The sequence below is a fragment of the Ascaphus truei genome, chromosome 2, assembly GCF_040206685.1.
Source record: "Ascaphus truei isolate aAscTru1 chromosome 2, aAscTru1.hap1, whole genome shotgun sequence".
Classification (NCBI taxonomy): domain Eukaryota; kingdom Metazoa; phylum Chordata; class Amphibia; order Anura; family Ascaphidae; genus Ascaphus; species Ascaphus truei.
Window position 1 is genome coordinate 253100818 of NC_134484.1, and position 26101 is coordinate 253126918.

General features: G+C 40.4%; 1 protein-coding gene across 4 annotated transcripts in view; it reads left to right on the plus strand.

Moving 5' to 3' along the window:
* Positions 1 to 236: 236 nt before the first annotated feature.
* The window catches only part of LOC142487213 (uncharacterized), a 35469-nt gene continuing 9604 nt past the window's right edge, over positions 237 to 26101 (plus strand). Inside the window, exons 1-14 of one of the 4 annotated variants that reach the window (XM_075586055.1) lie at positions 237 to 352; positions 981 to 1050; positions 4372 to 4428; positions 4673 to 4774; positions 5535 to 5612; positions 11382 to 11406; positions 15897 to 15935; positions 16741 to 16821; positions 17725 to 17870; positions 18374 to 18490; positions 19100 to 19154; positions 19697 to 19715; positions 22466 to 22484; positions 25642 to 25677. In XM_075586055.1, the coding sequence (XP_075442170.1) occupies positions 4381 to 4428; positions 4673 to 4774; positions 5535 to 5612; positions 11382 to 11406; positions 15897 to 15935; positions 16741 to 16821; positions 17725 to 17870; positions 18374 to 18490; positions 19100 to 19154; positions 19697 to 19715; positions 22466 to 22484; positions 25642 to 25677 (765 nt within the window). In that variant the 5' untranslated portion in view covers positions 237 to 352; positions 981 to 1050; positions 4372 to 4380. Of the gene's footprint in view, positions 353 to 980; positions 1051 to 4371; positions 4463 to 4672; positions 4775 to 5534; positions 5613 to 11353; positions 11407 to 15896; positions 15936 to 16740; positions 16822 to 17724; positions 17871 to 18373; positions 18491 to 19099; positions 19155 to 19696; positions 19716 to 22465; positions 22485 to 25641; positions 25678 to 26101 lie in introns of those variants that run through there. The other 3 variants (XM_075586054.1, XM_075586056.1, XM_075586057.1) reach the window with 3 other exon arrangements.

The window sequence follows — 26101 nt, forward strand, 5'->3', positions numbered from 1 at the left end:
AATATTAGTCACTGCATATCAATATATTTATTACGATCTCACTGATCTGTATGTAAGTGACCCTGGAAGCTGCGAATGAGTGATCATGTAACTGAGAATCATGGTGATGAACCCTGCATAAGAATGATGATGTCACGACACGCACTGGCATGTAACAAGCTGCATCAAACAGAATTACATCCCAAGCAGGGGGGGCGCTCTGCCACGGACCTCACCGAATGTGCGCATCTCTATGGTGACCGCCCGCTCTATTCCAGTGGCAGTTTCAGCTCTCGCGAGTGTGACCGGAAGTGACGCATTTGTATGTGCGCAGAGACGAGAGAGAAAACCGAGAGATAGAGACGCAGTTACTGTAAGAGAAATGTTTAATATAGATCATGCGCGGTATATACACATCTCGTATATATGATATATCAATGTGCTATACCTCATGTATATATGATATATCAATGTTCTATACCTGTGTATATATATATATATATATATATATGTATGTGTTATATCAATGTCATACCTAATATTTATATCACAAACATATACATGTATATCCCCACCCACATAAATGTACAGTTAGCATAAATATATATATATATATATATATATATATATATATATATATATATATATATATATGTGCACATTTGCAAAATGTGTGTGTTATATACCATTAATATCATGTATGTCATATATTTTAGGTGTATTTACATATTTCAACATGTCAGTGTACAGTTTTATATCTATGATGTATATTTGTGTAAGAGAAAAACATGTATGTATATGTTGTATATATCTGAGTGTTTTCAATTGTAGAGGTTTTGGGCCATATTTGTTTTAGGTCTATATTTCTGCTCTTCTGTCACTGTATTTGCTTCTTTATTTTTTGAGTAATGTAAAAATGTCTCAATTTTCTACACATGATACATTTAACTATTTATTAAATATCACATAATATAATTGAAATCTGCTTTGTTTGGCTGCAGGTAATATTCATATCTTTGGAAACTAAGAAGCATCAAACGTATCAATCACGTTTTGAAGTGTTGGCAGCAGGTAATAATAATCCATTATGGAAAGAGTCGGCTGAAAAAGGAAGCTAACATACATATATAGCAGACAATATTGGACCCGATAACATAAAATAATGCATTGGTTATCTCTTTACCTATTGTTTTCAATAGCACTACTGTTAAACGCGTGCCAGTTATTACTATTTGCCAATATGTATTCAAGTATTTATGCATTTATATTGTGCCTTCCAAGTACCCTACATGACAGTAAATAAATGAACGTGATTAACAGAATTTCATAAAAATGTTATATGTATGTTTGTAATTATTCTAAAGGCTGCATCAATGGGAGAATGCATTCTTTCCTGTGTACACTGTATGGTTTGCCATAAAATATAGGACACAGAAAGTTCACATACTTTGCCATCACAAATGTGTTTCAAGTTGCAACCTGTACATGTCACCAAGCAGTGGGTTTTAGACTTCTACTCTGGCAACCTTAGCCAGCTAATGTTTTAGAGCTAACCAAGCAACCCTTGGTTTGTATGGAAAGTGCATTCATTATCATATTTGGTCATAAAATTCTGTATGGCTGGAGTTCACTAAGTAACATTTGAAGATATGAGCCTTGGCATCTCCGTATTTATGTATGTATATCTTTATATAGCGCCATTCATGTACATGTCGTTTAGAAAAGAAGTTCATGCTCCGAAGAGCTTACAATCTATTTCATGTTTCAGTCAGGCTTCTTTAAAGTTGCACCTTACAGCACACACTTGTCTGATTCATATTGGGTTTTGATTTCACAAGTAGGAAACAGGATTTATTTGGAATCCCAAAATTAATGCCAGGATAAGATTGATATAATATGTAAATCCCTGGTAGGAAGTGACATTGATATTCTAGAACTGGTTCAACCAGCAAAATGAGCTTTAGAAACTGCATGTTGTGTCCTCTTTTCTTAAGGTACGTTACAGATGTATGTATCTCTTTATTTATGTAGCGCCATTAATGTACATAGTGCTTCACAGTAGTAATACACACAACAATCATGTAAATAACAAATAATACAAATAACAAATCATGGGAAGAAGTGCTTTAGACATAAAAGTAACATTTAGGAAAAGGAGTCCCTGCTCCGAGGAGCTCACAATCTAAATGGTAGGTAGGAAGAACGTACAGAGACAGGAGGAAGTTCTGGTAAGTGTGTGTGTGCAAGGGACAAGATTTATGTATCAGTTGTATAGTATTAGCCACGGAGCTACTCGTATGCTTTGTTAAGCAGGTGTGTTTTAAGGTGGGTCTCTATCTCTATTGCTATCTCATATAGTGGTGGGGTTTGAGCTTACTGGGAATGTGTGTTAGTAATTTGTAGCACATGTGAAATTCCTCCAATTTCATCCAATGAAGTCATTGAACACAAAAGCAATGGATTCTCTACAGTAAGGCGGAGTCCCCAGTGGCGCAGCTGCGCGCATGCTATCGCTCACGCCGCACACAAAGTAAGGCCCTCTATGGGGCAGGCCCCAGTCGGTGTGTGTGCGCGTGTGCATAAAGCACGATGCGCGACCGCCTTTGCCAAAAGACAAGCTTTTTGTGTTTGGGCACAGCGGCCGAGCTGTGGCCAGGTCACAGTGGCAGTTCACCCAATGTGGGCAAACCAGCCGCATGAAGTCATGGCCGCGCCCCCGTCGCAATCTCCTGAAGCGCAACCACGGACCACATGTAGCGGTTGAAACTGGTGCACGCGCCGGCAGCCGCTTTGTCGTCCCGCGTGCACGCAGTGACTTGGACCGTAGCCTAAATCATAATTTGAAGATATACTGTTACATTTTTCAAAATCACGGATCCGTCTTGTCATTTTGTACAAGATCTGGCTGATTTACATTGTTTTACGCAGAAAAACATTTAAATGTGTATTGCACTCAGAGAAAATAATAGCTGTTGGGGGAAAAAAGAGTGAGAGATATATGTAGAGAGAGATACAGCTGAACACCGTTATAACGTAGTGCTCGTGGGGCCACAGAATAAGACCGCGTTATAAACGGGATATGAATTTTTTTTTTTTTTTTTTACATAATGGCCGCCACGATCATAGGCCCGCTGCATACGCCTGCCTTGCGTCCTGGCGGCACGTGCACAGGGCTTTACTGCGATCTGTGATTTGTGGGTTCCATTTCGGCACGGGGTCGTGGCCAAAACGGGTTGGGTAGGCGAGGCCATGATGGGGGCGGGGCCATGACACAAACACAAAGCAGCTCACAGCACTGCAGCAGCCTCACAGAACTGAGAGCACACATTCAACAGGTAGGGAAAGTGCGTGTGCGCGCACGTGCGTGTTATAGAAGTTTGCCCCCAAAAAATTATTGTTGTTTATTTATTTTTTAAACGGGAGCCATGCTCACACCACATAAGTGGATCCGCGTTGTAGTGGGGTTGAGCTGTATGTAGATATCGGGAGAGAACCAATTAGATATGTAGTGAGAGAGAGGAGAGGGAGGGGGGAAGATAGATACACATATATTGAGATAGATACACATATATTGAGAGAGATGCAGATGCAGAGAGAGAGAGAGATTCTCGAATTAATATCTCAAAGTAAAGCTACATACTAAAATAACTGCAGAACCTATCTTTGTCTTGGGATTACTTATCATGTAATTTTGTGGCTGGACCTGGAAGTTAAAAAGGCAGCACTTCATGCCAATATCAATGAAAGACTCCAGAGAAGTAAGTGAAGTATACAGTTAGTGCAGATCTCGGAACAGCTAGGTCCCACCACAGCTGTATGTAGTGGACATGAACAATGGTAGTGAACTGGTATGAAGAAATGATTACCAGTGGTAACTATATTTCCTTGTGAGCTTTTCATTTAGATGTGCTGTTAAATCTGATTCATATAGCCAGGAACCTTTGTATCTGTGGTAGTAGACACCGATATTTAAGAGGCAGCTTAAAGCGACTGTGTTGGCTCCAACATACACATGTTGCCATATGTATTCTTTATAGTGCAGTCTCAACATACTAAAGTATGCCAGCATTGCCATTGAGTCCTATGGGAACTTACGTATCTTACGCTTGGTGTAAAAGTTTCTGGTTACCACATAATGACAACTCGGGACCTATTCTTCTTTCCGATGGAGAAGGTTGCTCTTTGGCACAGTTTTGTGTAAACCGAATGATATTACAAGGATTCATGGGATAAACTGTGTCAGGAAAGAGCAGAATCTGGGTAATAGCGCCTGTAACCAAGTTCCTCTCCTGAACAAGAAGTGCGTTTAGATGTAGTGCCCGTAACTGTTTTTTGGGGGGATTTTGAAGCACATCTGTTTTAAAATCTTTCTCTTTTTTTTTTTTTTTTCAGGACTTTAAAATGAGCAATCGAAAACATTCTCCACGGACCAGAAGCCCTGATGGAAAGGTTTGAACGCTGACTTTAAAGTTCCTGTTAGAAGGTGTTATGTTCATTATAGACACTAAACTTTCGGCCCCGTATGTCTGGTGGTCCTTATCCAAGTCATACTCTTCTTAAACATATTGCCCTTATTTCTAATGGTAAATGTAAATTGAGGGGTTTTTTTTTTTTGTTTTTTTTTTTAGCTCGCCATTTTCTATAGTATATCACGTTAGATGTTATATTTTATTTGTTTGTAACTTTTTTCCAGGACCGCAAAATGCCCAATCGAAAGGAATCTCCTCAAAAATCAAACATATACAGAAAGCCGTTTGCGAGGAAAACATTTTCGAGGAAAACATTTTCTTGCAAAGTAAAGTGTTAAAAGATTTCTTACTGCTTCAAGTGGTGCAACGTAAAGCGCAATAAACTAGTCTGACCAGATTATACTCGTACTGTATATTGTAAAGTCACAGCCAGTTAGAATGCAGCTAGATCATAAAAAGCCCCAGCACATTTCCACCTATTAGAAATAAGCTGGATCATACAGTACAAGGTTATTTGGGGTTTACATTTACTGTGTAAGAAAACAGATCATGACCAGCATGTCCAGGTTTTGTTGTAACATGGCATTAGCTTGGCAATGTAAATAAAAAAAAGTCCACCTGGGTTTTACTTTAATACACCACAAATCTGGTAGATAAGGAAAAGTCAGCACAGCTTTTATTTTGGCCAATAGAAAATCAAGTAAATCAGAAAAGGTCAATCTGGCTTGTGATTCAACCAACCAGAAAAAAGCACAGCGAGTCCCAGCCCCAAAGAGAATATGGTCTTGATATGTTTTGTTGACTGTGGCACTGGAAGATAAATGGACTTGCAGGTTTACATACTCCAAAGCCAGTGTTTTACCAAAGACTATTCATTCTGCCATAAAACTCTTGTGAAATTCCTAGATAACTAAAAAAAAAAAAAAAAACATTTGGGAATTATCTGTGATTATAGAGAGAACTTTAGGCGTTAAGGTTTGGGACCAGGAATTCGCTCGTGGAGAGAGATTTAATAGATTTCTGCTACATATTCATTGTGTGGAAAGATATATTGTATTATGGCTAACCCTCTATTTTCATGCACAGGACTGCAAGTATACCTCTAATATCTATCGAGACCTCACAGATCATTTCGACAAGACAGGGCATGAAAGGGCTCGAAAGGTATTTTTTTTTTTTTTTTAAACCCCAGATCATACCAACTATTCTGGTATTAGAAATATATTTGTAGTGGTTAGCTTTTCTTCTCAGTGTTCTATTCTCATTGTAAAATGCTGTGGAACACAGTTAAAAAATGTTTTGCATTTGCACTTCAGCTTGCTTCTTAGACAGCGGGGAGATTTGACCATGCTTCTGTGGTGTGATATTTTTTGAAAACGTGGACTGCTACGTGAAAACAAATAATGTAATTTGGAAGAGGTCTAGTAAAATAACTTTATTTGGCCATATTTGTCAGATAATCTTAATGAATGGCAATTTTGTTTCTGCTGTCTAAGTAGTCTATGCTGGTGTTGTTCATGCAATGGAGGGAGGCTCTTGGCTAAGAGCAGGATATTCGCAATGCAAGGTTGAATATTGCTTTATTCCTTTTTAGGTGAAATGAGAAAAGCAGTTAAGAGAGCTTTGAAGAACTGCTGCAGAAAATGCTTAGTCTTAGCCTCCTCCCTTTTTATAAAGGTCTTTTTCTTAAGTTAATGTTCCCGTGGTTGCAGTGTATGTTACCAGAAGATGTATCGGAAGGCATGCTTTTGTTTGTCATTTGCTGCTTTTATAGAGGTGCACTTGACCAAACTCCAAGGCAAGAAAAGGGACTTCTGGCCATCGGGGGAGTGTCCATTTAATCAAGGAGTATCTTTTTTTCCCTTTGTCAGATTGCAACTTTATAACCGTAAATTGTAGCTTAAGCTATACTTCAATTTAAGCTCATTCCTGTTGCCTGTTCAGAAACAAAGGTAAGGTAAAAGCCCTTAAGAGAGAAGGACAACACAGAAGGCTGGGGAACTCTGCTGCAACAGTGCACTAAAAGAATTTGCCTGAGAAGCATACCATTTTTGGGATGAAGAGAACTCTGTCATATGAATTGACAGTCTTTTTATCCCAATTGTCACAATGATGCCTTTGCCAGAACTGCTTCAAATAGGAAATAATTGTAGCCCACATTTCAACTTTATGTGATCTTCGAATAGCCTTGAACATTGGCAGCGTTTCATTGACATTGGTGATTATTTGAGCAATTTTCATTCAAGGTCTTCTTTTTTTTTTTTTTTTCTTCAACTGAAAAAAAGGACTGAACTGTGGTTTAATGTAGTTCTGACAAAGAAACAATTGAGGCAGACATTACAGATCTGTGAGCTTCATCAAAGAACATCTCAAGAAGGACACATGAGCTCTGGCGTTTGGGATGGCCGTTTGAGTTTACATAGGTGTGATCATCAAAAAAAAAATTCTTCCATCCCCAAACTACATTTATTGGACCATAGCAGAAGAACCATCCTTCCTTCTGAAGCAAATAAGTCAGAACCAACACAGTGCTCAATGTTGTGCTTGGAGATAGAAACCTAATGGACCTCCAACACGTGGTGGACCTCAGGAAGCATGCAGGGTACCTTCTGAGCACTCTTGCGCATCAGATCTTGGGACCAATGGTCCAGCACCAGTGACCTCTCAAGATATGCAAAACTTTTTTTTTTTAAGATTTTAAGCTTGCCCTCCTAACAGAGCTCCAGAATGTGCTTGCCCAACCGAAGCAAGAAATTGCCTTCCTAGAAGATTATACGTAGGCTCTGGGAGACAAGATGGCACGTGTCCTAGGTGCCGACAACGACCATTAATAGAAGGTAAATCTTCTAGCGTATCATGTTGCCACACTTCAAGGCCGTCAAGAGGATAAAGAAAATATGTTCCGCTGTAATAATTTTTGCATCCGAAACATGCCTGAAAAATTGGGCTACTTCTTTTGAGACCTGTCTAATAAGGTTCTTTCAGCTTCTGTTACCAGGGTCGCTGTTGGTTGAATTAGATGTAGGCAGAACCTGTTGGACCTTTTGAGGATGTGGTCTAAGCCCAGAGACACCGAAAGAGAAGTAATTTAGATCAAAGGAAGCCATTCTTTTAGCGCTCAGGTAAAACCCGCACATAACATTCAAGCAGCAACATCTTAAAGCAATCCTGGATCTCTCACGTCTAGATTGGCTAAATGAAGGAGCCTGAAGTTAATACAACTATCCTGGGGAAGCACTAAATCCAATATAAGTGAACTTTCCTATTTAGACTTTTAATAGACCTGGATAGCAACTCACTATCCGTTCGCTAGAGGAAGTTCGTAAGCAACTTGTTTTTGTAGGGCTACTACTAGATGGATCAAAATCTATCCTTAAGTTATCTAAATCTCATAGGTTTAAACTGGAATGGAAATTACATCACAACAGCAAAATAAAGATATAATTCCGTAAGATCTCCAACCTGAACTCCATCTTGTCGAGTATTAGAGCTAATTCCCTGGAGAAATTTGAAACATCTACATACTATAATTGAATTTGTGAAGAACTGTAAAGTTGGTTCCCTAGAAGGTATCAAAATCTACAACTAAATTCTCCAACAAGCTAACTCACTGCGTCACTCAAGGATATCAAGATCGGCGTAAATAGCAAAGTTAAGTCCCTGCACTTCTCCACATTTTATCTAGATGACGAGCCTGTGTAGTTTGCAGATGTGCAATAAAGAACTAAGTTATCCACAACCTCGGCTGAATGTAACCAATACAGGAGTTATATTTGTAATAAATAGTCTACTTAATGCAGGGCCAAGAATGAACTACAGAAGACGTTAGGCCTGCGGTAAGCTATGGGACCTGTTTTTCTAGTGAGCAAACACTGTTCTACTGAAGTACCATGTGTTGTACATAAACTGACAACTATTCTACTGTGGCATATTTAATTAGTACTGACATGAAATGCAACTTTTGCCATTTTCATAGTGCAAAAAGTTATTCTAATAACTGGAAAGCAGCCGGGATCTAAGAACAGCATGCTGAAAAATGTCATGTTTAAAAAGAAAACCCTGAAGCTTTGAGATAACTTTTTAGAGTCAGATCTGGAAGCTATCATCTTTGTCACCATCTACTGTGTGGTGGCTGAATGCAGAATTCCAAAGAGAGGCCAGAAAAGACAGAACTACTGGAATGAGCAGTGCCAGAAGATGGAGGAAGCAAGCAGGAAAGGTAATATGCGAGAACTCTACACCCACGTGAAGAGGGCACAGTCAACATTCAAGGCTCGGAAGGCAACAGTTCGTGGGAGCAATGGCCAGGGATTGCATTGTCAGCTAGCAATACGAGATCGGTGGAAAGAATACATAGAAAGGTTGTACGAAAGTGAACATCAGAACCATCCGGTGGAGGAGTATGAGACACTGGAATTGGAACCAGATATTCTGGAGGAAGAGGTCGTATGGGCAATGAAGCAATTAGCCAACCGAAAAGCTACAGGAATCGACGGCATACCAGCAGAATTGCTAAAGCACATACCAACGGCAGCATTAACAGCGTTATGTCAACGCATATGAAGCACGTGCGAGTGCCCAAAATACTGGAAAACGGCAGTATTCATCCCAATTTCGAAGAAGGGTGACACAAAGGATTGCTCAAATTACTGCACCATAACCTTGATACCACACGCAAGCAAAATCCTTCTGAAGATTATCCAACAACGCTTGAGTACAACAGTCGATTGGGAAATACCAGATGAGCAAGCTGGCTTCAGGAAGGCAGAGGCACTCATCACATTGTCAACCTTCAATGGATTATGGAAAAAACCAGGGAGTATCAGAAAGATCTCTACATTGTTTCATCGATTTATTCGAAGGCGTTTGATATAATTGAGCACTAGCAGCTCTGGACCTGCCTGAAGGAAATGGGCACACCACCACACCTGACCGAACTCATAAGATCACTCTATCAAGACCAAGAAGCTACAGTCCGAACGCCATATGGAGACACGGATTGGTTCAAGATCAGAAAGGGCACACGCCATGGATGCATCCTATCTCCAGGAGCTTTCCACATTTATGCGTCGAGCAGACCTGGATGAGCCCAAGATTGGTGTCAAAATAGGCGGCAGAAAGATCAACAACCTCCGATATGCCAGCGATACCACCCTGCTGGCTGAAAACAAGAAGGATCTCGAACATATGATCATGAAAATCAAAGAAGATAGTGAGAAGGTTGGACTGCGCCTGAACATTAAGAAAAAGATCATGACAAAAGCAAACAATGCAAACGTTAATATCAAGATCAACAATGAAGAAATTGAAGTGGTTAAAGATTTCATCTTTCTTGGCTCCAAAATTGATTGCGACTGCACCCCTGTGATCAAGAGACGGCTGACACTTGGAAGAAATGCGGTGGTATGAACAACATTTGGAAGAGTAAAGACATCAGCCTGGCAACCAAATGCAGATTGGTCAGTGCGATCGTTTTCCCAATAGCAACATATGGCTGCAAAACCTGGACTCTGGGAAAGGCAGATACGCAAAAGATCAATGCATTTGAACTGTGGTGCTGGAGACGTCTGCTACGCATTCCGTGGAACGCCAGAATAACGAACCAAGCCGTTCTTGAACGAATCAAACTGAAAATCTCACTGGAGGCTAAGATAAAGCAAAAGCTCTCCTACTTTGGTCACATGCGAAGCAAGTCGCTTGAGAAGGACGTCATGCTTGGAATGATCGGTGGCGAAAGAGGCCGCCCAAGAACTCGCTGGCTAGATACCATCAAGAAATACTGGACTGTGAACATAGAATTGAAAGAAGCCGTGAGAGATTGGAAAACATGGAGACCACTGATACATTGTGTGGCCGAGAGTCGTACTCGACTGAACGGATAAGATGCGATGAGACTGTTTGATGAAACCCTCAGTAACATCAGAGACTGGTCATTAAATCATTTTTTTGTTTTAAATGCATCATCTTCATTGAATACACTTTTAAGTACAAACATACAAATATCTAGAAATGTGCTAAATTACGAAAAACATAATTTTGACAGGATTACATTTCTTTGCTACGTAATGGTCATCACAACTCAATGATTATTCCATGAAAACTATGAATACTCAGCAGGTTTCTTTTTTTTAATTTTTTTTGTGGTATCCATTTAAGTACAGTATTTTGGAACCTTTTTTTGCTTCTTTTCGATCAAGTTACAAAGGTGTACAACATTGAACTGAAGACCTACTGTATTACTTGGCCTAGTTTGGTGAGCATAGGGCGGGGTATTGTCTGGACTTCTTCATGGAACTTCGCTCCTGAAAATTTGGAGAGCTCTTTAAATAAATTACATCAAGGGGAATTTGGACTGCGATTTGTTCATGCTGACAAGGGAAAAAGTTTACAGAAATTTACTTTGAGAAATCTCTATGGGATATGATGCATTGTGTTTATAGGTATATATGCCTACATTTGCTGAAAAGGGATGTAAATGCACGAGATGAGTATGTATGTATGTGTGTATGTATATGTGTGTGTGGGTATATGTTGCTACAACCGTTTAATCATGTTGATATTGGTTAAATACATTTATTTTAAATTATTTCAACCAATACCACCCCCTCTGATCAGCATCTAACTTAAAAGTCTAGAAAATGCTGGGGGGGGGGGGGGTTATATGCATCAAGATTTATTGGGACCTCCCTTCCATTGCTCTTCATTGTAACACAAGAACATATGCTATATGACCATCAGAAAAAAAAAATTTGTGCAAAACATTTTAACAAACCATATAATATAAAAGCTTCAACTTTTTCTGTGCATCAATGGAACAAGTTGGCCTTGATCACATAGTCTCTGAATGAGCAATCGCCACAGATGCGTAGGGAACCATGTTTAATGAAATCTTTTCTTTTGTTTTGGGAATTTCTTGCGTCTTCGCATATAAAGAATGAGAAAACACTTAACAGGCCAGGTAAGTGTATGTATTCTTTTTCCTTTGAAATGGGTCTCACTGCTGTACAGGACAGGCAATGAGTTGCTTTGTAATACTTTGAACTGCTTCTCTGCTCTAGAGGCACGCAATTTGTGTTGCTTGTTTGGAGAGGGTGTTCTAAACCACGTTGAAAAGGATCAGGCTACACCATGGGTGTCAAACTCTGTCCTCAAGGGCCACCAACAAGACTGGTTTTATGGATATCCCTGCTTCCGCACAGATGGCTCAATCAGTGACTCAGCCACCTGTGCGGAAGCAGGGATATCCATAAAACCAGGCCTGTTGGTGGCCCTTGAGGACAGAGTTTGACACCACTGGGCTACACTGTATAGTGGTCCATTGTCAATAGACTTTCGTCTGCCTCTTAGAACTGAAACTGTGCCAGACTTCCAGACTTCACACCACAACACACCTAAAATGTGGCCGGATTTACAGAAATGTCTTGTTGGTACTATCGTTGATCATGCAACCAAAAATACTGGCCTAGTAGTACAGATTTTCGTCATATATTTTCAGTTAAGGTTAAATATTGGCTCCCAAAGAAGCTTTGGACGGGTTCATTGCATGGTGCTATAGTCCAAATAATTTTGGAGGGCCATTCTTGGGAATGGATTCTATTTTTTATAATATATCCATATTGTGGGTTATTTTTGATACCAAGTTAAATCAATATCCACAAGCCCAGAATTAAAGAAGTACAGCAACCATGTGTTTAAAACAGAACTACATTGAAGTTTCATCACCAGCTTCGTTTGTTTTTATTTACTCGTCTATTATTATTATTTATTTATTTTTGTCCCTTTTTGGTACAGGTCTAGTCGTCCTTATTATCCCTAAACTCTTCTTAATGCCGCACTAATATAAAATAAGAATACAAGCATTTTCCACTATCCAAACTCAAAATAAATTCAAAATGGTTTCTTATAAGGTTATACCCAGCATAGAGACCTCCCATGTTGCCTTTCAGGATTCGTTTTCTTTGGATTGGTATGTTACCACTATCCAGGTCAATGGATTCCTGTGAAAATTAGAGATTTATTTCCAACAAATCGCAATTCTAAGACACTGCTTCAGTTTATATGCTTAACTTGTTTGGGGAATTTATATGTTCACTGCTGGGAAAATTTGCTTCAATCCAACCAACGTTCCGAAGATTATCCAATCTTCAGATTTTGCACACCGAAATCAGGGACTTTGTATTTATTTTGGGTGGGAGGTTCAAACATTGAGTACTCCTTTTTAGAACAACTGGGAAAAAAGGAAAAATAAAAGTTTGGATCCCTGTTTCAGCATTTGATGTCTAAAATATTTTCTTGTTCCTGGAAAAAAAGATATATACTTTACTCATTCACCTTTTTGAAGTCCTCTTTTGTAGTCACCTGTAACTGATTGTATCGTATTCAAAAGTCTTTCCACTTTTTGGTGGTGGTAGAAGACATTCATAGGCGCTCACATGATTCTTGCACACAGAAGATATTTATTGGAGATCAACATTTCAGTCACATAATTGGTTCTTTGTCAATATTTTCGGGGTCTACAGGTCTTTGCTTTTTAACCACTTGCAAGGTGCTTTTGAAAATAGTTGATCATTGAGCCATTGCAGTAACTACTGTAAAGTTTTTAATTTTAAGCATTTATCATCCAATTTAAATTTATAGCTAACTTAGTTTGGGAAAATGTGTGTGTGTAGATAAACACATCTATATGCTCTATTTACTTTCCATCTTCAATTCTTGATGATTATTATTCTTAGGACTTCTGTTAACCTTCTTTTTGAAACCATGTGATTTAAATTTTGATCACCACGTGAAAGCAGAATATCTCATTCTGAAGAGCAATTTACATAATTGAATGGAGGCAAAAGTCTAGATATCTTTACGTTGATCCGGTAATGTTTAGCGTTTGTCTGAAATTATTACATTTTCCAGAGCAAGACTGCTAGTATGCTTGTGTTGAGGCAGCTTTTTAAACCAGACTGCAAGATATAAAGGCTGGAAGATTTTGTCAATCCTGTTTTAATCAGATAGGGTGAAGACGCGATGTTTTCTTTGCTGCCGTTGCATTTTTATATAAGTGTCCTGAAAATTGCTGGCCCTGTTCTCATTGGGCTAGGTTTAGGCCACAGAGACCACATTCAGACTGCGGATTTCTGTTTTTTCACGGGATACTCTTTGCCAATTTCCTGGGAGAAGATTGTGTTTACAAAGACCTTTATGCGATGGAAGAACCATGTAGTCTTGTACTGAGACAAGACAACCAGACAGCGGATTCTGATGTTGATGGTGTTGGAGGAGTTTCAGCCCACAAGTCTTGCAGGGCCAGCATCATGCATGCATCCTCTCTGGTTGATCTTGCAACCTATAGACATTCACAAAACAGTTGTGAATGATACAGAATTGTCTTGTTCCAGTACTGTACAGCTGCATCATCATTGAATACAGGATTTGTTGCCAACCTCGCCAAACCATGTTCGTCCCCTGAAAGGTCTCAATTTAAGCGTGGCTAGAAATATCATCGGCTTATGTCAACAGTAGGCTCAAGGCAGCCAAAGGTGTGTACTTCAAATAAGCACCACAGATATTGGACTTTTCACACAATTTCTGGTCCTGGAAATGATGGCTAAGGCAGACCGGGTCTCGCTGCCTTGTGTGATGTTCCGTGATCGGTGCACAGTTGACAACATAAGCAAAATGCGCCTTTTCAAGTAAAATGTTGTGTTTGATTATGCACACAAAATGGTAACGAAAAGGTGCACAAGTGTGATCTGTTTTTAGTACCATCTCTCTAAATTTTAGCTTCTACGCACGTGTTGTGGAAAGTAGTTTCCACCAAAGTAGTAGTTTCCACCAAATCCTGTGCATGAGATGTGATGCCCATCAAAATAACCATGGAATTGTGAAGACCTGGATGCTGCCCTCCTGTACCATTAAGATGTATTTTTGAAGCCCTAGTTGCTGTTCGTGATTTAACATACTGGATGTGTTCTGAGTAATAGTATTTGAATTAGGGCTTTCCTCACTGTATAATTTATTTTCTCACTGTTTAATGTCTGATTTGTATTAATAATTGTACTTTCAAATCAATCTTCAAAGTAAACGTTTACAAAATATGTAATCCTATGCATTTCTCTCTCTAACATTTTAACAGATGATTCGTTAATTTTGCAAAAGGCTAGGTCTCCAGTGGCCGTGGCTGCGATGACGACGGTGTGCGCGGTGCACACAAGCTACGGCCCCCTATAGGGCCGACCCCAGTAGCTGGCTGCATGCCCCGGCACTGCACGGCCACATTTAGCAAAGACAAGGATTTTGTGTTTGCTAGTGGGCGACGGAGCGCTGGTCACGGCATGGCAGCAGTTCAGCCAATGAGGGCGAACCAGCCGCATGACGTCATGGCCGCGCCCCCATCGCGTGCTGCCTGGAGCCCATCAGGTCGCGCTGCTGCTGGGAAAGAGCGCCACCAGGCACCCCATTGCGCGCACTGGGGCCGCAGCCTCGGAGGTGCCCACTTGACCTAGTGTTTTGGTTTAGCCTCAAGATTTTTGGAGTTGTTGCTTTGACAAAAGAAATTGGTTTTGGTTTGAAATTGTTGGGAATGAAAAATGTATTGAAAATGTATCAATATTTAAGTATTTAAAACAAAAGGAAAAGAATAACACTTAATTTCTATTTAATAAATATAAATTAATACATTTTTGTGTTCAAATATAGTTTTATATAAATATTTCTAGATTTTGCCTGCTAATAAATTCACAAGTCCAGCACAATGCAAGCTGTGTGGCACAAACCTCCCCCCACCCCCCTCAGTAAAACTTCTTGATAATCATGCTAAACTGTTAATCAGTCCTGAGTATAACTACACACTACCATCCTTCTGCAAGACCTGTTATGTGAAAGGTACGGTGCAGGGAACATCCAGCCACCGACATATTTACAGCTGTTCACTTCAAAACAAACCCTGAATGAACCTCCACTGCATACCAAAAACAAAGCAGAAGCTCCCTAATACATTTTACTGTTGGTTGGAAGTCATCAGTGACCAGCACAGTGCAGAAATCACCAAGACCGTCGTGTCAAGAGTTGTGTATGGTGGAGATTTCAAGATATAGTTGATGAAGTGAAAAGTTGTCTTCAGGTTTGAAACCGCACAGCTGGCAATATATGATGCAGCATGTTCATTGTCCGGAGCAGGATTCCTTTTCTGGGAAGTACTACATTTGCTGTTGCTATGACATCCGATCTTGCTGTATCCTCCCCGAGCACGGGACTGAAACAAAACAAGGTTTGTGTCTTGTAATGGCCTTGGAATCAGGTAGGATGATCCAATACTAATCGGTTATTTTCTGTCATTAAAGGTGTGTGGCACTTACACCTTAATAGCACCACAATATCATTCCAAGTGACAGCTATTAATGACTGATCTCCATAATGGTTCAGATACTCAACTTGCTTTTTCCTTTTGTGTTTAAGGCAATGATTCGAAGAGCTCCAGTTCGGGTAATAATGCTGGTATGGACTTTTTTTTGTTTCTCCTTGGGTTCTGTTTAGTTTATAGGCTTTGTACAGCATTTGAAGTTTTTTGTTCTTAACAAATGATTGTGAACTGTGATCACTCAGAATGTATTGTCTGGCCTTTAGTCCAATTTATGGTACAAGGAATAATATTTTGCCCTGACTGTAATATTTAAAAATAAAATAAAAAATCCCCTTAAGTTTCCCTGAAAGTTGGATCCCCCAGTGGTGATTTGTGATTACACTACCATTCAGAGACACCCTACTTCCCAATAGACTATTCTGTTTGTCCGCTGGGCAAAAATACTTCCTCGGTGAACACAATATGACTGCGCGGGAGGGTTCACTCCAACGACCAATCAAAAATTGCTGATGGGACTTTCTATTCGTGACAACACTTCCTTATTTGTATTTTTTTTTTTTTTTTTCCGAAACAGCTACAAAATAACATACAAGTATCTTGGCAACAACCGTAGTCCCCTGAGATCAAGGGTTATGTGTCAGCTCCAGGGGACTGAAGGGAATCTATATAAAAGCTTAATGACTTTGGTCTCTAAGGTGTCTTAACACTATCTCTGTGGAGGGTCTGTGTTTTGAGCTTACAGGGGTGTTGTGTATACTATATAGTATACATACACAATCTGCACAGGGTTTGACTATATTAAGCGGTGCGAAGTTATGTTCCCTCAGAGTCCATTTACATGAATGGGCTGTAAAGTCTTACAGCGCCGTAAGTGTACCCGTTTTATGCTGTTCTGCCTTCCTTTATAAAATACAATTTTATTTACCCTCATATTTACAGGTAGTATGGACAGTAGGCAAAGAAAGTCTATGCAATTTCTGAAGGATTACATGAAAAGAGCAGACAGGGAGCCTCTTGTAGGTATGTTTTACTTTTTGTGGAGTGTGTGTATATAATCATGTGTGTGAGGGCGACGCATACGTCTGTCTGTCTGTTTGTTTGTACACGCGCGTGCGCTTATATCCATGTTTGTGTGCACCCGCACGCTTTTATCAGTGTGTGGATATGTTCTTGCCATGGATACATTATAAGTGAGCAACCAAATTTGCATGGGGGAGAAGGGGAAAGTCTTATTCATCTATTGCCTTAAAAAAAAAGTACATAGTCTATTACAGGGCTACTTATTCCGTTTTCAAATGGGTTCACTTATTGTCAACATAAATCTTTAGGATCAAGACAGTCGGGCACATCCTGAAACATCTCCCACTTAGCCAGGTCTTTATCCAGACCTGGGTCTCCCTGGTATATTCAAGTTTTTCATGAACCCAGCTCATTTATATATAGTATCTAATTTATGCAATGGCTCCAACGTCTATACAGTAGGGCTTTGCATCTGGCTTTCTCATAGTATTTTTGTAAAAAAAAAATTCTTTCTCGGCTGACAATGCGTGCAATTGTCAAAGGAAACACTATATGTTAATTTCTAATCTGATTTACGCTCTGACAGTCCTCAAAGAAAGCTGGTAAAACATTTTATGCAGAACATTGAATACGGTACTTCTTGCATAAGTCAAATACTGTATACAAATGTGGGCCTGCGGAAGTAAATTACATGTTTCAAATGATACTTAAAATGTTGCCTTTTCAAATAAAAATATTGGTTTACCCATTCATTGCCAGAGCAAAGCCATGCATTGCAAGCCCCCATGGCAGTGAAGGGGAAAAGGTACGAGAAAACAAATGTGGGGTATAAAAAAATCTGGTCTTTTCACTAGACCTTCAAAACTGTGTTCTGCTAGATCTGTTCATGTTGTTCTGGTGCAGGATTGGAGTATGTGCTGGAATACAGAGTTGAAATGAAAACGGGAAAGATTGAGACGAAGTACCAGTGTGATCTCTGCGAGTTGGACATGGAGTTAGTGCCGATGATAGAACATCTTGCTGGCTTCAGACACAGAAAGTTATATTTTGTGAGTGTGTGGTGGGGGGGGGGGGGTAGAAGGGTTCTGTTTAGTCTCCTTTAGCAGGGACATGTGAAATGTACACTGCACATCATACATATTGTGTTCTGTATCCCTGTGTATTATTGGCAGATCAGAAATGCAGAATAATATTGGTTGGGGGGGATCCTGGCCTTTTTACTAAGGGTCCTCTGGTGCTTGGTAAACCTTGGTTTATCCTGGGAGGGGGGAGGGGGGGAGAGAAGACTATTCATGGCACAAAATGGGACTGATAGCTCAAGCTAACCAGCTCCTCCGGGGTTGTTCAAGCTGTTATAAATTAGCCATGGGTTCCAGGTTATTTTGGAGTGCTTTTAATAAAATAAATAGCTACACAACACAGTAGCATATTGCATCCCCAGCACTCAATGAGTTAGTTACCCAGCACTGTTTTATGTAGGCCTATTCTCTTATTTCTTTGTGCGTTGAGCTGAAGTTTGCGCTTACCCATTACATTGCTTCTCACTAAACAGGCGAAAGAGTTTCCCTTTGTACTGAAAGCTCCGTCCAGGGCCAACGAAGATCGCATGCAGTTTATAAAACGAATGGCTCTAGAAGCAGAGCAGGAACAGGGGACCAAAATGTATAAGGTAATTCATTTTCTTCCCTACTAGAAGATGTATGCATGCTTGTTATCTTCTGATGGTATCGATACCCGTTTTTTTTTGGTTTTGTTTTTAAGCCTTAAATACAGAATTGGAAGTTCTTGACTAGACTTCTCACTTACATACAAATTATTGGCAGTCTGTTGGAGATCACAAACATTTCCATATTACCTGCAAAGGTGGATGGGGCATTAAATGTTTCCTCATTTTTCACACTGAACGCCTAGTTCTTCTGAAGCATCAACTAGAATTAGGCATTTGATTGCTCTAAGCAGGAGTCCCCCTCAGAAGCATATACGAGTTCAACTCCTTATCTTGCCCCCTGAGCATGGCATGCCTTTTTTTGTAATAAATAAGTGTTTATAGTGTTAAAAATCATGACTTAATCTTCTTACTCTCTAGCTTCATAGGTTCCCATGGTAACCTTGCGCCTGCTCTGGGGAGATCTCTATTTTAACCACCTGGACAGTTCATATTTCAAAACGACATCTCCTTGACAAGTGAAACGTTGAATAGCGAGGACTACCTGTACGTGTTGTGATATGAGGCCCATAAAAGTGCACACGTGTTATTTATTGATTTATTCTCTTTTAGATTCATTCTGCAACCAAGATGGAGTCATTGCTGACCTTGCAGTTGCCTACAACGGGTGAGTTTTGCCATGTTATGTAGTACAGCAGAATTTACCACACATCTCGCCGTGAAGGGGGACTCCTGCATGCTTAAGAGTATCCCTTCAGTTTTTGCTGGGTGAGTTGCAATGTATAGGCACCCCGAGTGTTGAAGAGATAACGGCTCCTATTTGTCGAAAGGCTGTGTAGTGAACTGGGTTTTTGTAAATGTTCACTTTACTACATGATAGACTGACACACACATTGTTATTACCTCTGTTGATAATCTGGATAGCTAGCATTACTCACACCCTTCTCTGGATTCAGGTTCCTGGTCTCCCCATTTAGAAAGTGCATACCAGACTTTTAGTAAAGCATAGTGTGATGAAATGTTATTTATACCGTTAAACTACGTGTGTGTGTGTGTGTGTGTGTGTGTGTGTGTGTGTGTGTGTGTGTGTGTGTGTGTGTGTGTGTGTGTGTGTGTGTGTGTGTGTGTGTGTGTGTGTGTGTTTGTGTTTGTGTTTGTGTTTGTGTTTATATATATATTTATTTATTTTTATTTATTTTTCTTCCCCAGCATCAAAAAGAAAAACCAGGTAAGGAAACACTTCTTATATTTTCTGACCTTTACTTTTGTAATGTCTTCAGTATTGTCACTTGGTTTGGGCAGCAGATACATGCCTATTTTCAGTGAGATCCAAAGTATGCATTTCACCTCCACAACACAAGCAACGCTCAGTCTGTCTTATGCTATTTGTATGTATAATAGAATAGCAGTGTTTCTTAACTGTTTTGTTTTGTTAAGGAACCCAATAATTGTATTGTGAAATTCTGAGGAACCCCAACCCTCTATAATAGCGTGTCTGAGATCAGATGCATTGTAAGGAACTCCAACCCTGTCTAATATCGCGTCTGAGATCAGATGCATTGTAAGCAACCCCAACATTTTCTAATAGAGCATCTAAGATCAGATGCATTGTAAGGAACCCCAACCCTCTCTAATAGCGTGTCTGAGATCAGATGCATTGTAAGGAACTCCAACCCTGTCTAATATCGCGTCTGAGATCAGATGCATTGTAAGCAACCCCAACATTTTCTAATAGAGCATCTAAGATCAGATGCATTGTAAGGAACCCCAACCCTCTCTAATAGCGTGTCTGAGATCAGATGCATTGTACATTCTTCTGTATTTCGTACACTTTACAAATTATGTTAAAATTGCAGGGAACCCTTTAGACATGCCCCGGAGAACCCAAGATGTCCAAGGAACCATGCTAGAAAAAACACAGTAGTATAGCACTATACAATTCTGTGAAGTTTTCAGATCATACAAACACACAGATACCCAGCAAGCTCTCAGAAACACCCCAAAATTACATACATATATATATATATATATATATATATATATATATATATATATATATATATATATATATATATATATATATATATATATATAAACCATAATACTGAGTTAAGTTATGGTGAGTAAAAAAAGTGACAAAAACCCTCCACAGGAAAGCAAATATGCAAATACAACTGTATGCTCATCTGCATGTCTCAGGCAGGTCTGCAACCCCACCTTTCCCCATTATCACCCAGCATACAGCACTTCCACTGCAGCAAGGGATTCTGGGAAATGACATGCAAATGAGCACACAGTGTCACTTTTTGCCTCAAAAACCATTTTTAACATGGTTCCCTATAGCCTATCCCATAGCCTCTCTTTGCATGCCCAGTTAAAATCAACCCACACTGATGAGACCCATCAAGGTCGAAACAGCTGTCTGTGGGTGGTTTTCTGGGTATGCACCTTAACCCTGGCTGTGCTCAAAGCTGTGACCATGCAGCAAGCTTAAGCCTATAGGGAACCATGTTAAAAATGATTTTTGAGGCAAAAAGTGACACTGTGTGCTCATTTGCATGTCATTTCCCAGAATCCCTTGCTGCAGTGGAAGTGCTGTATGCTGGGTGATAATGGGGAAAGGCGGGGTTGCAGACCTGCCTAAGACATGCAGATGAGCATACAGTTGTATTTGCATATATATATATATATATATATATATATATATATATATATATATATATATATATATATATATGCGCGCACACACACACACACACACACACACACACACACACACACACACACACACACACACACACACACACACACACACACACACGTGTGCTGCTTGGGCCAATATTTACTCGCCCGGGGGTTAAATCCACTCGCCCGGGGCGAGCAAATGTATAGGTTTGTCGAACACTGTATATATATACATACATACAGCAAAAGGAGTGCTACTGGGTGGCTAAATGTATACAACAAGAAACAAAGAAGTCCAGAGCAACATCCAATGTGACAAAATACACCGTGAAATACCTATATATCTCTTGAAAAAGGGTAATTTTAGTTAACCCTTTGGCCAAATCGTACAAGCCTGCGAGCCACATCAAGACATGACCAATTCACAGGTCCTAACACTAACTGATTAAAATTCTTACTTCTATAATTAGAGGAAGAATGGTCCTAGCATTGAACCTGTCACAACCAGCTGCATGAAAAGAAAACCTGCTTACTTGGAAAGTTGGGAGGGGCGAGCTTAAACTCTGGGAGGGAGAAGACACTGACCTCCAAAACAGCTGAGACCAGTTGGACAAAGTTAACAAACACACAGATACCTAGCAAGCTCTCAGAAACCCCCCCAAAATTACCACAAAATATATGTATGTATGCATGTGTCAAAAAGAGTGATACTCATCCACCCCCCCCCTCCCCTCATGCTGCCTGTCTGAGTGACGGGGTGGAGGTGAACGGAGTCTGTGTACAGCCAATCATGGGGCAGACCCTGTGCCCTCCCCCTCTGTGAAGTGTTCTAAATTATAGTCAGTCTAGTTGTGAGTCTGGTCTGGGGAGGAGTGGAGCGGATTCCCTCCCGGCCGGGAGGGGACGTGCTCTCATCCCCTTAGGGGTTGAGGTGAACATAATAGACTGTCACGGTGTATTTTTGTTACATTGGATGTTGCTCTGGACTTCTTTGTTTCTTGTTATATACAGTTAGCCACGCCCAGTAGCACTCTTTTTGACACTTATATACATATATTTCTTTGTTTCTTGTTGTATAAGTTTTGAGATCTAGCATGGAGATGAAGCTACACAACATGCCGAAAGGAATACACTCAAAATATTGTGTTCAGGTCCAATAAATGCTTTGATTGAGTTGCACTATTCATATGTGTGGCACATGTGGATTTGCAAGAAATAATGTTACATTATTACATACTGCATTTGAAAATGGGCCATATTAATATGGTGGGTTTTTTTCTTTTCCCTTTTCAGGTGGGACAATGGAGGGAACGTAAGTGAACGCTTTTTGCATAAATTTACTAGTTGCCCAGTTTTCCTGTACGTTTTTTTCCTGTATGCTTTTTCATAAGATTGTTTCTCAAGTTTATCTTTAGATCTGTGTTTACCTGCATGAAAGAATATTAAGTAGTGGAAATAATAAATACTTTTTTATTATTGTCTATATGGCTGGTCCAAATCCTGTCCTTAGGAACGACAGAGACAAGTGTTTAGGGAAAGACAAACCAAATAACGTTGCCTTATTGATACAGTAATTACAACCAGGTTAATGTGGTAATTGTGTTGCCTAAATCTTGAAAACCTTGATTGTTTATTGCCCTTGATGAATGCGCTTGGTCCATTTTTCCCTATGAGCCAATTAGTGTTATAGATATACAATTTATATCTATCTAAGAATGTCTTCACATCCCTCTGTGATGGTCTGAACTGCGTGTTGCTCACCCAGGGACAGGCAGTGAGGTTGCACACCCTGTGTAATGAGACTGCACATTGGCTGTGTAACATCTTAAGTGTCAGATATAAAGATAGTAGAAAGGAAGAGGCACACAAATTGTAGTGGAATCAAATGATTTCAAATGTATTAATGCATCAGAGCTAACAATAATAACGTTTCAGGACAAGCAGTCCCTTCCTCAGACCTGACACATATATAAGTGTCACATATGAAGTATCTGGAGTACGAATTAGAGGTGAAGAATACAAGAACTGGACTCTGCACTTCGGGCAGGGATTTCCATTCCTATTGTCTGACTATGCTGTGCTTATTCTATTATAATTCCCTATACTGTATGGTCTTTGTAAAGCACAGAGTACATTGCGCTATATAATTAAAGATATACATATGTCCCCCACTCTGTGATAGACAGCAGCCTCTCACTCAGAGGGAACACTGGGGGAAGGGGTTTTAATGGCAGTGGAGACCGCAAGGAGAGGAGGAGATAGATTAGTAGGTGAGGAGGGATTGTAGTGTGCACAGACAGGAGCAGACAGTGAGGCAAGGAGTGCAGAGGAGCAGGACATGATGGAGGGGGAAGGAGAGACGGCAAGGAGGGGCGTGGAGATAAACAGCAGAGAGTAGTGTGCACATGGGGAATCAAAGACAGCAAGGTGAGTAGGAGGAGGAAACTGAGACAGATGAGATGAGTAGAAGAGGAGAGTGGTAGTATGCACAGAGAAGCAAGGAGGGAAGAGGAGACCGAGACAGCAAAGATAGGAGGAGACCGAGGGATGAGGAGGAGAAGGGAATGGGTGGCTGTGTGCACATTTGTCAGGAGGGAGTGCAATGAGAGGACGAGAGACAGCAACGTCAGTAGGAGGAGGAAAGGGAGAGACCGCAAGGAGAGGATAAGATAAGTAGGCGGGAGTGTAGTGTGCACAGAGTAGCAGACACAGTAAGGCAGGGACTGCAAAGCGGGGCAGGGTATGATGGAGAAAGTAAGGTGGGGAAAAAGGACAAGAGACAGCAGCACACAAAATGACCATGGCCGGGACTTTCAAGTTTGTACTTGTAGTTTTCTTTTTCTCCTAAGAAATAGTCGGCGTTTTAAGAATATTCAGTATCATAATACTGGGCATAATATTTCATTTTGGTTCAATGAAAAATTAAAGCCTGTTTAGCCTAAGTCACGGGTTGGCAACCTGCGGGTTCCGTGCCGCACGCAGCTCTTTCCGCTCCTGCTTGTGGCTCTCTTCAGGTTGCTGACCCCCAGCTGCTGCCTCTCTCCCGCACTATCCTGGCGGTGGCTGCAGAGGGGGCGCTAGCCGGGCCTCATGTTGCCGCCGGAACCGGTTTCTCCCCAGCTGTGTTTGTATTTGGGGGGGGGGGAGGGGGGTGTCGTGTAGGTGTTTTTTGTCGAGGCTAGTGTATTTATTGTGTATTTGTAAATGACACTGTTTTGCACAGAAAAACAATGACAAAAACTAAAGGGACTTATTATTGTGAGATGCATTTTATTCACCCACATATTTTGTCGTATGTTAATGCTTATACAGTATATACCTATTAGTGTGTGTACAGTATATGGAAAGCAAGAGAAGAAACCGGGGCGCTTCCCAAAAATGGAGTGTCTGTGTTTTGAGATTTAAATGAACACAACGAAAACATAAACAAGCCGGAAGATAAAAAGTACATAATGTACAATACTGGCCAGAGAAGTATGTCGCAGCTCAACCCGGTGTAGAATCTCCCACAATCCTTAGGTTAATGGCAGAAGCAGGGGAGCTCAAGACATGAAAGAGAAATAAGTGTCAATAAATGATGCTGCCAAAATAGTAACAGTGTGGTGCATGCAACTTGGTGCCCAAAGGATGGGGTGAGAAGTATAGGGATATCAATGGCTTACACGGCCCAGTGCAAGTCAGTGCTTCAAAAGGTATCTTTCGTAATACTCCTTGACTATTATCCCAAAGGTTGTGCGATCGCAGTGTTCCACGTGTGGTAGTGATGCCGGTAGCGGGGTGGTGGTGGTAATAATAAGTAAAATATAGAATATAAAATAGCGACTCACACGGCCCTGTGTGAGGCAAAGCCCCAAACGGTTGCTTTCCCTGGAGTATACGACCTCTGAATATTCCCCCGCTTCTGCTCGTTCTTGCAGTTAGGTAGGTGTGGGTCTCCTGTGTATGACACAAGTATTCAGAATAGTATAAATATTAGAATAACATATTTATTAAGTAAAAAACAAACGTAATAAACCACTCACATTGTGGGTTAAAACAATTGGTGTGGCTGTTCCGGTCCCCTTTTCGTGATGAACTCCGCTGTGCGCCACATCCGGGTACAGTGTTGGAGTCAATGGCAAGCTGGTGACTACGGAAGCCGTCAAGGTCCAAGAATCCACGCTTGTCGAACAACACGTTTCGCACTGGTACGTGCTTCGTTAGGTCCGTACCTGCCGAAGCACGTACCAGTGTGAAACGTATTGTTTGAACGTGGATTCTTGGACCTTGACGGCTTCCGTAGTCACCAGTTTGCCATTGACTCCAACACTGTGTACAGTATGTGTTTGTGGGGTGTGTAATATTCATGCATGTGTTGCGGCTTTCTGAATATTTTGTAGAAAGATATTTTTAATAAAATGGCTCTTCTTCCTTGAGAGGTTGCAAACCCTTGGCCTAAGTGAATAAATTATTTTCTTTTCATCTAACAGAGTGAATCAAGAACGAAGAGAGCCCTGGAATATTTGGTATGTACCGTACAGCTTGTTCTGCATAGATCATTTGTGGAACATGCTAATAATGGTTGTTCTTGTTTCTGTTCCAGAAGTTCTAAAACTATATTCATGCTTCCCTGCATTTCTCTCTGGTTCACAATGAGCCTTATTAAAATGCCTTGCATCACATCTGTCAGCACTAACCGCCCCCCATCCCCCTTAGGTTGAAACTAACATGCTTACATTTCAATGTTAATGATAACTGAGCACTTACACTCATAATTCAGTGTTTGCTTTGCGTGTGCGTGTGCACAGAACTAGCCTTTATTCACTTTTCTCAGATATATGTAAACTGTTTCCATTATTGCAGTTATATGTCTGTTAAATTGTTCACAATGTTTATTTTCCACTTTTGGTTTAAACTAAAATAAATATTGCCACCCAACATAAAAATGAT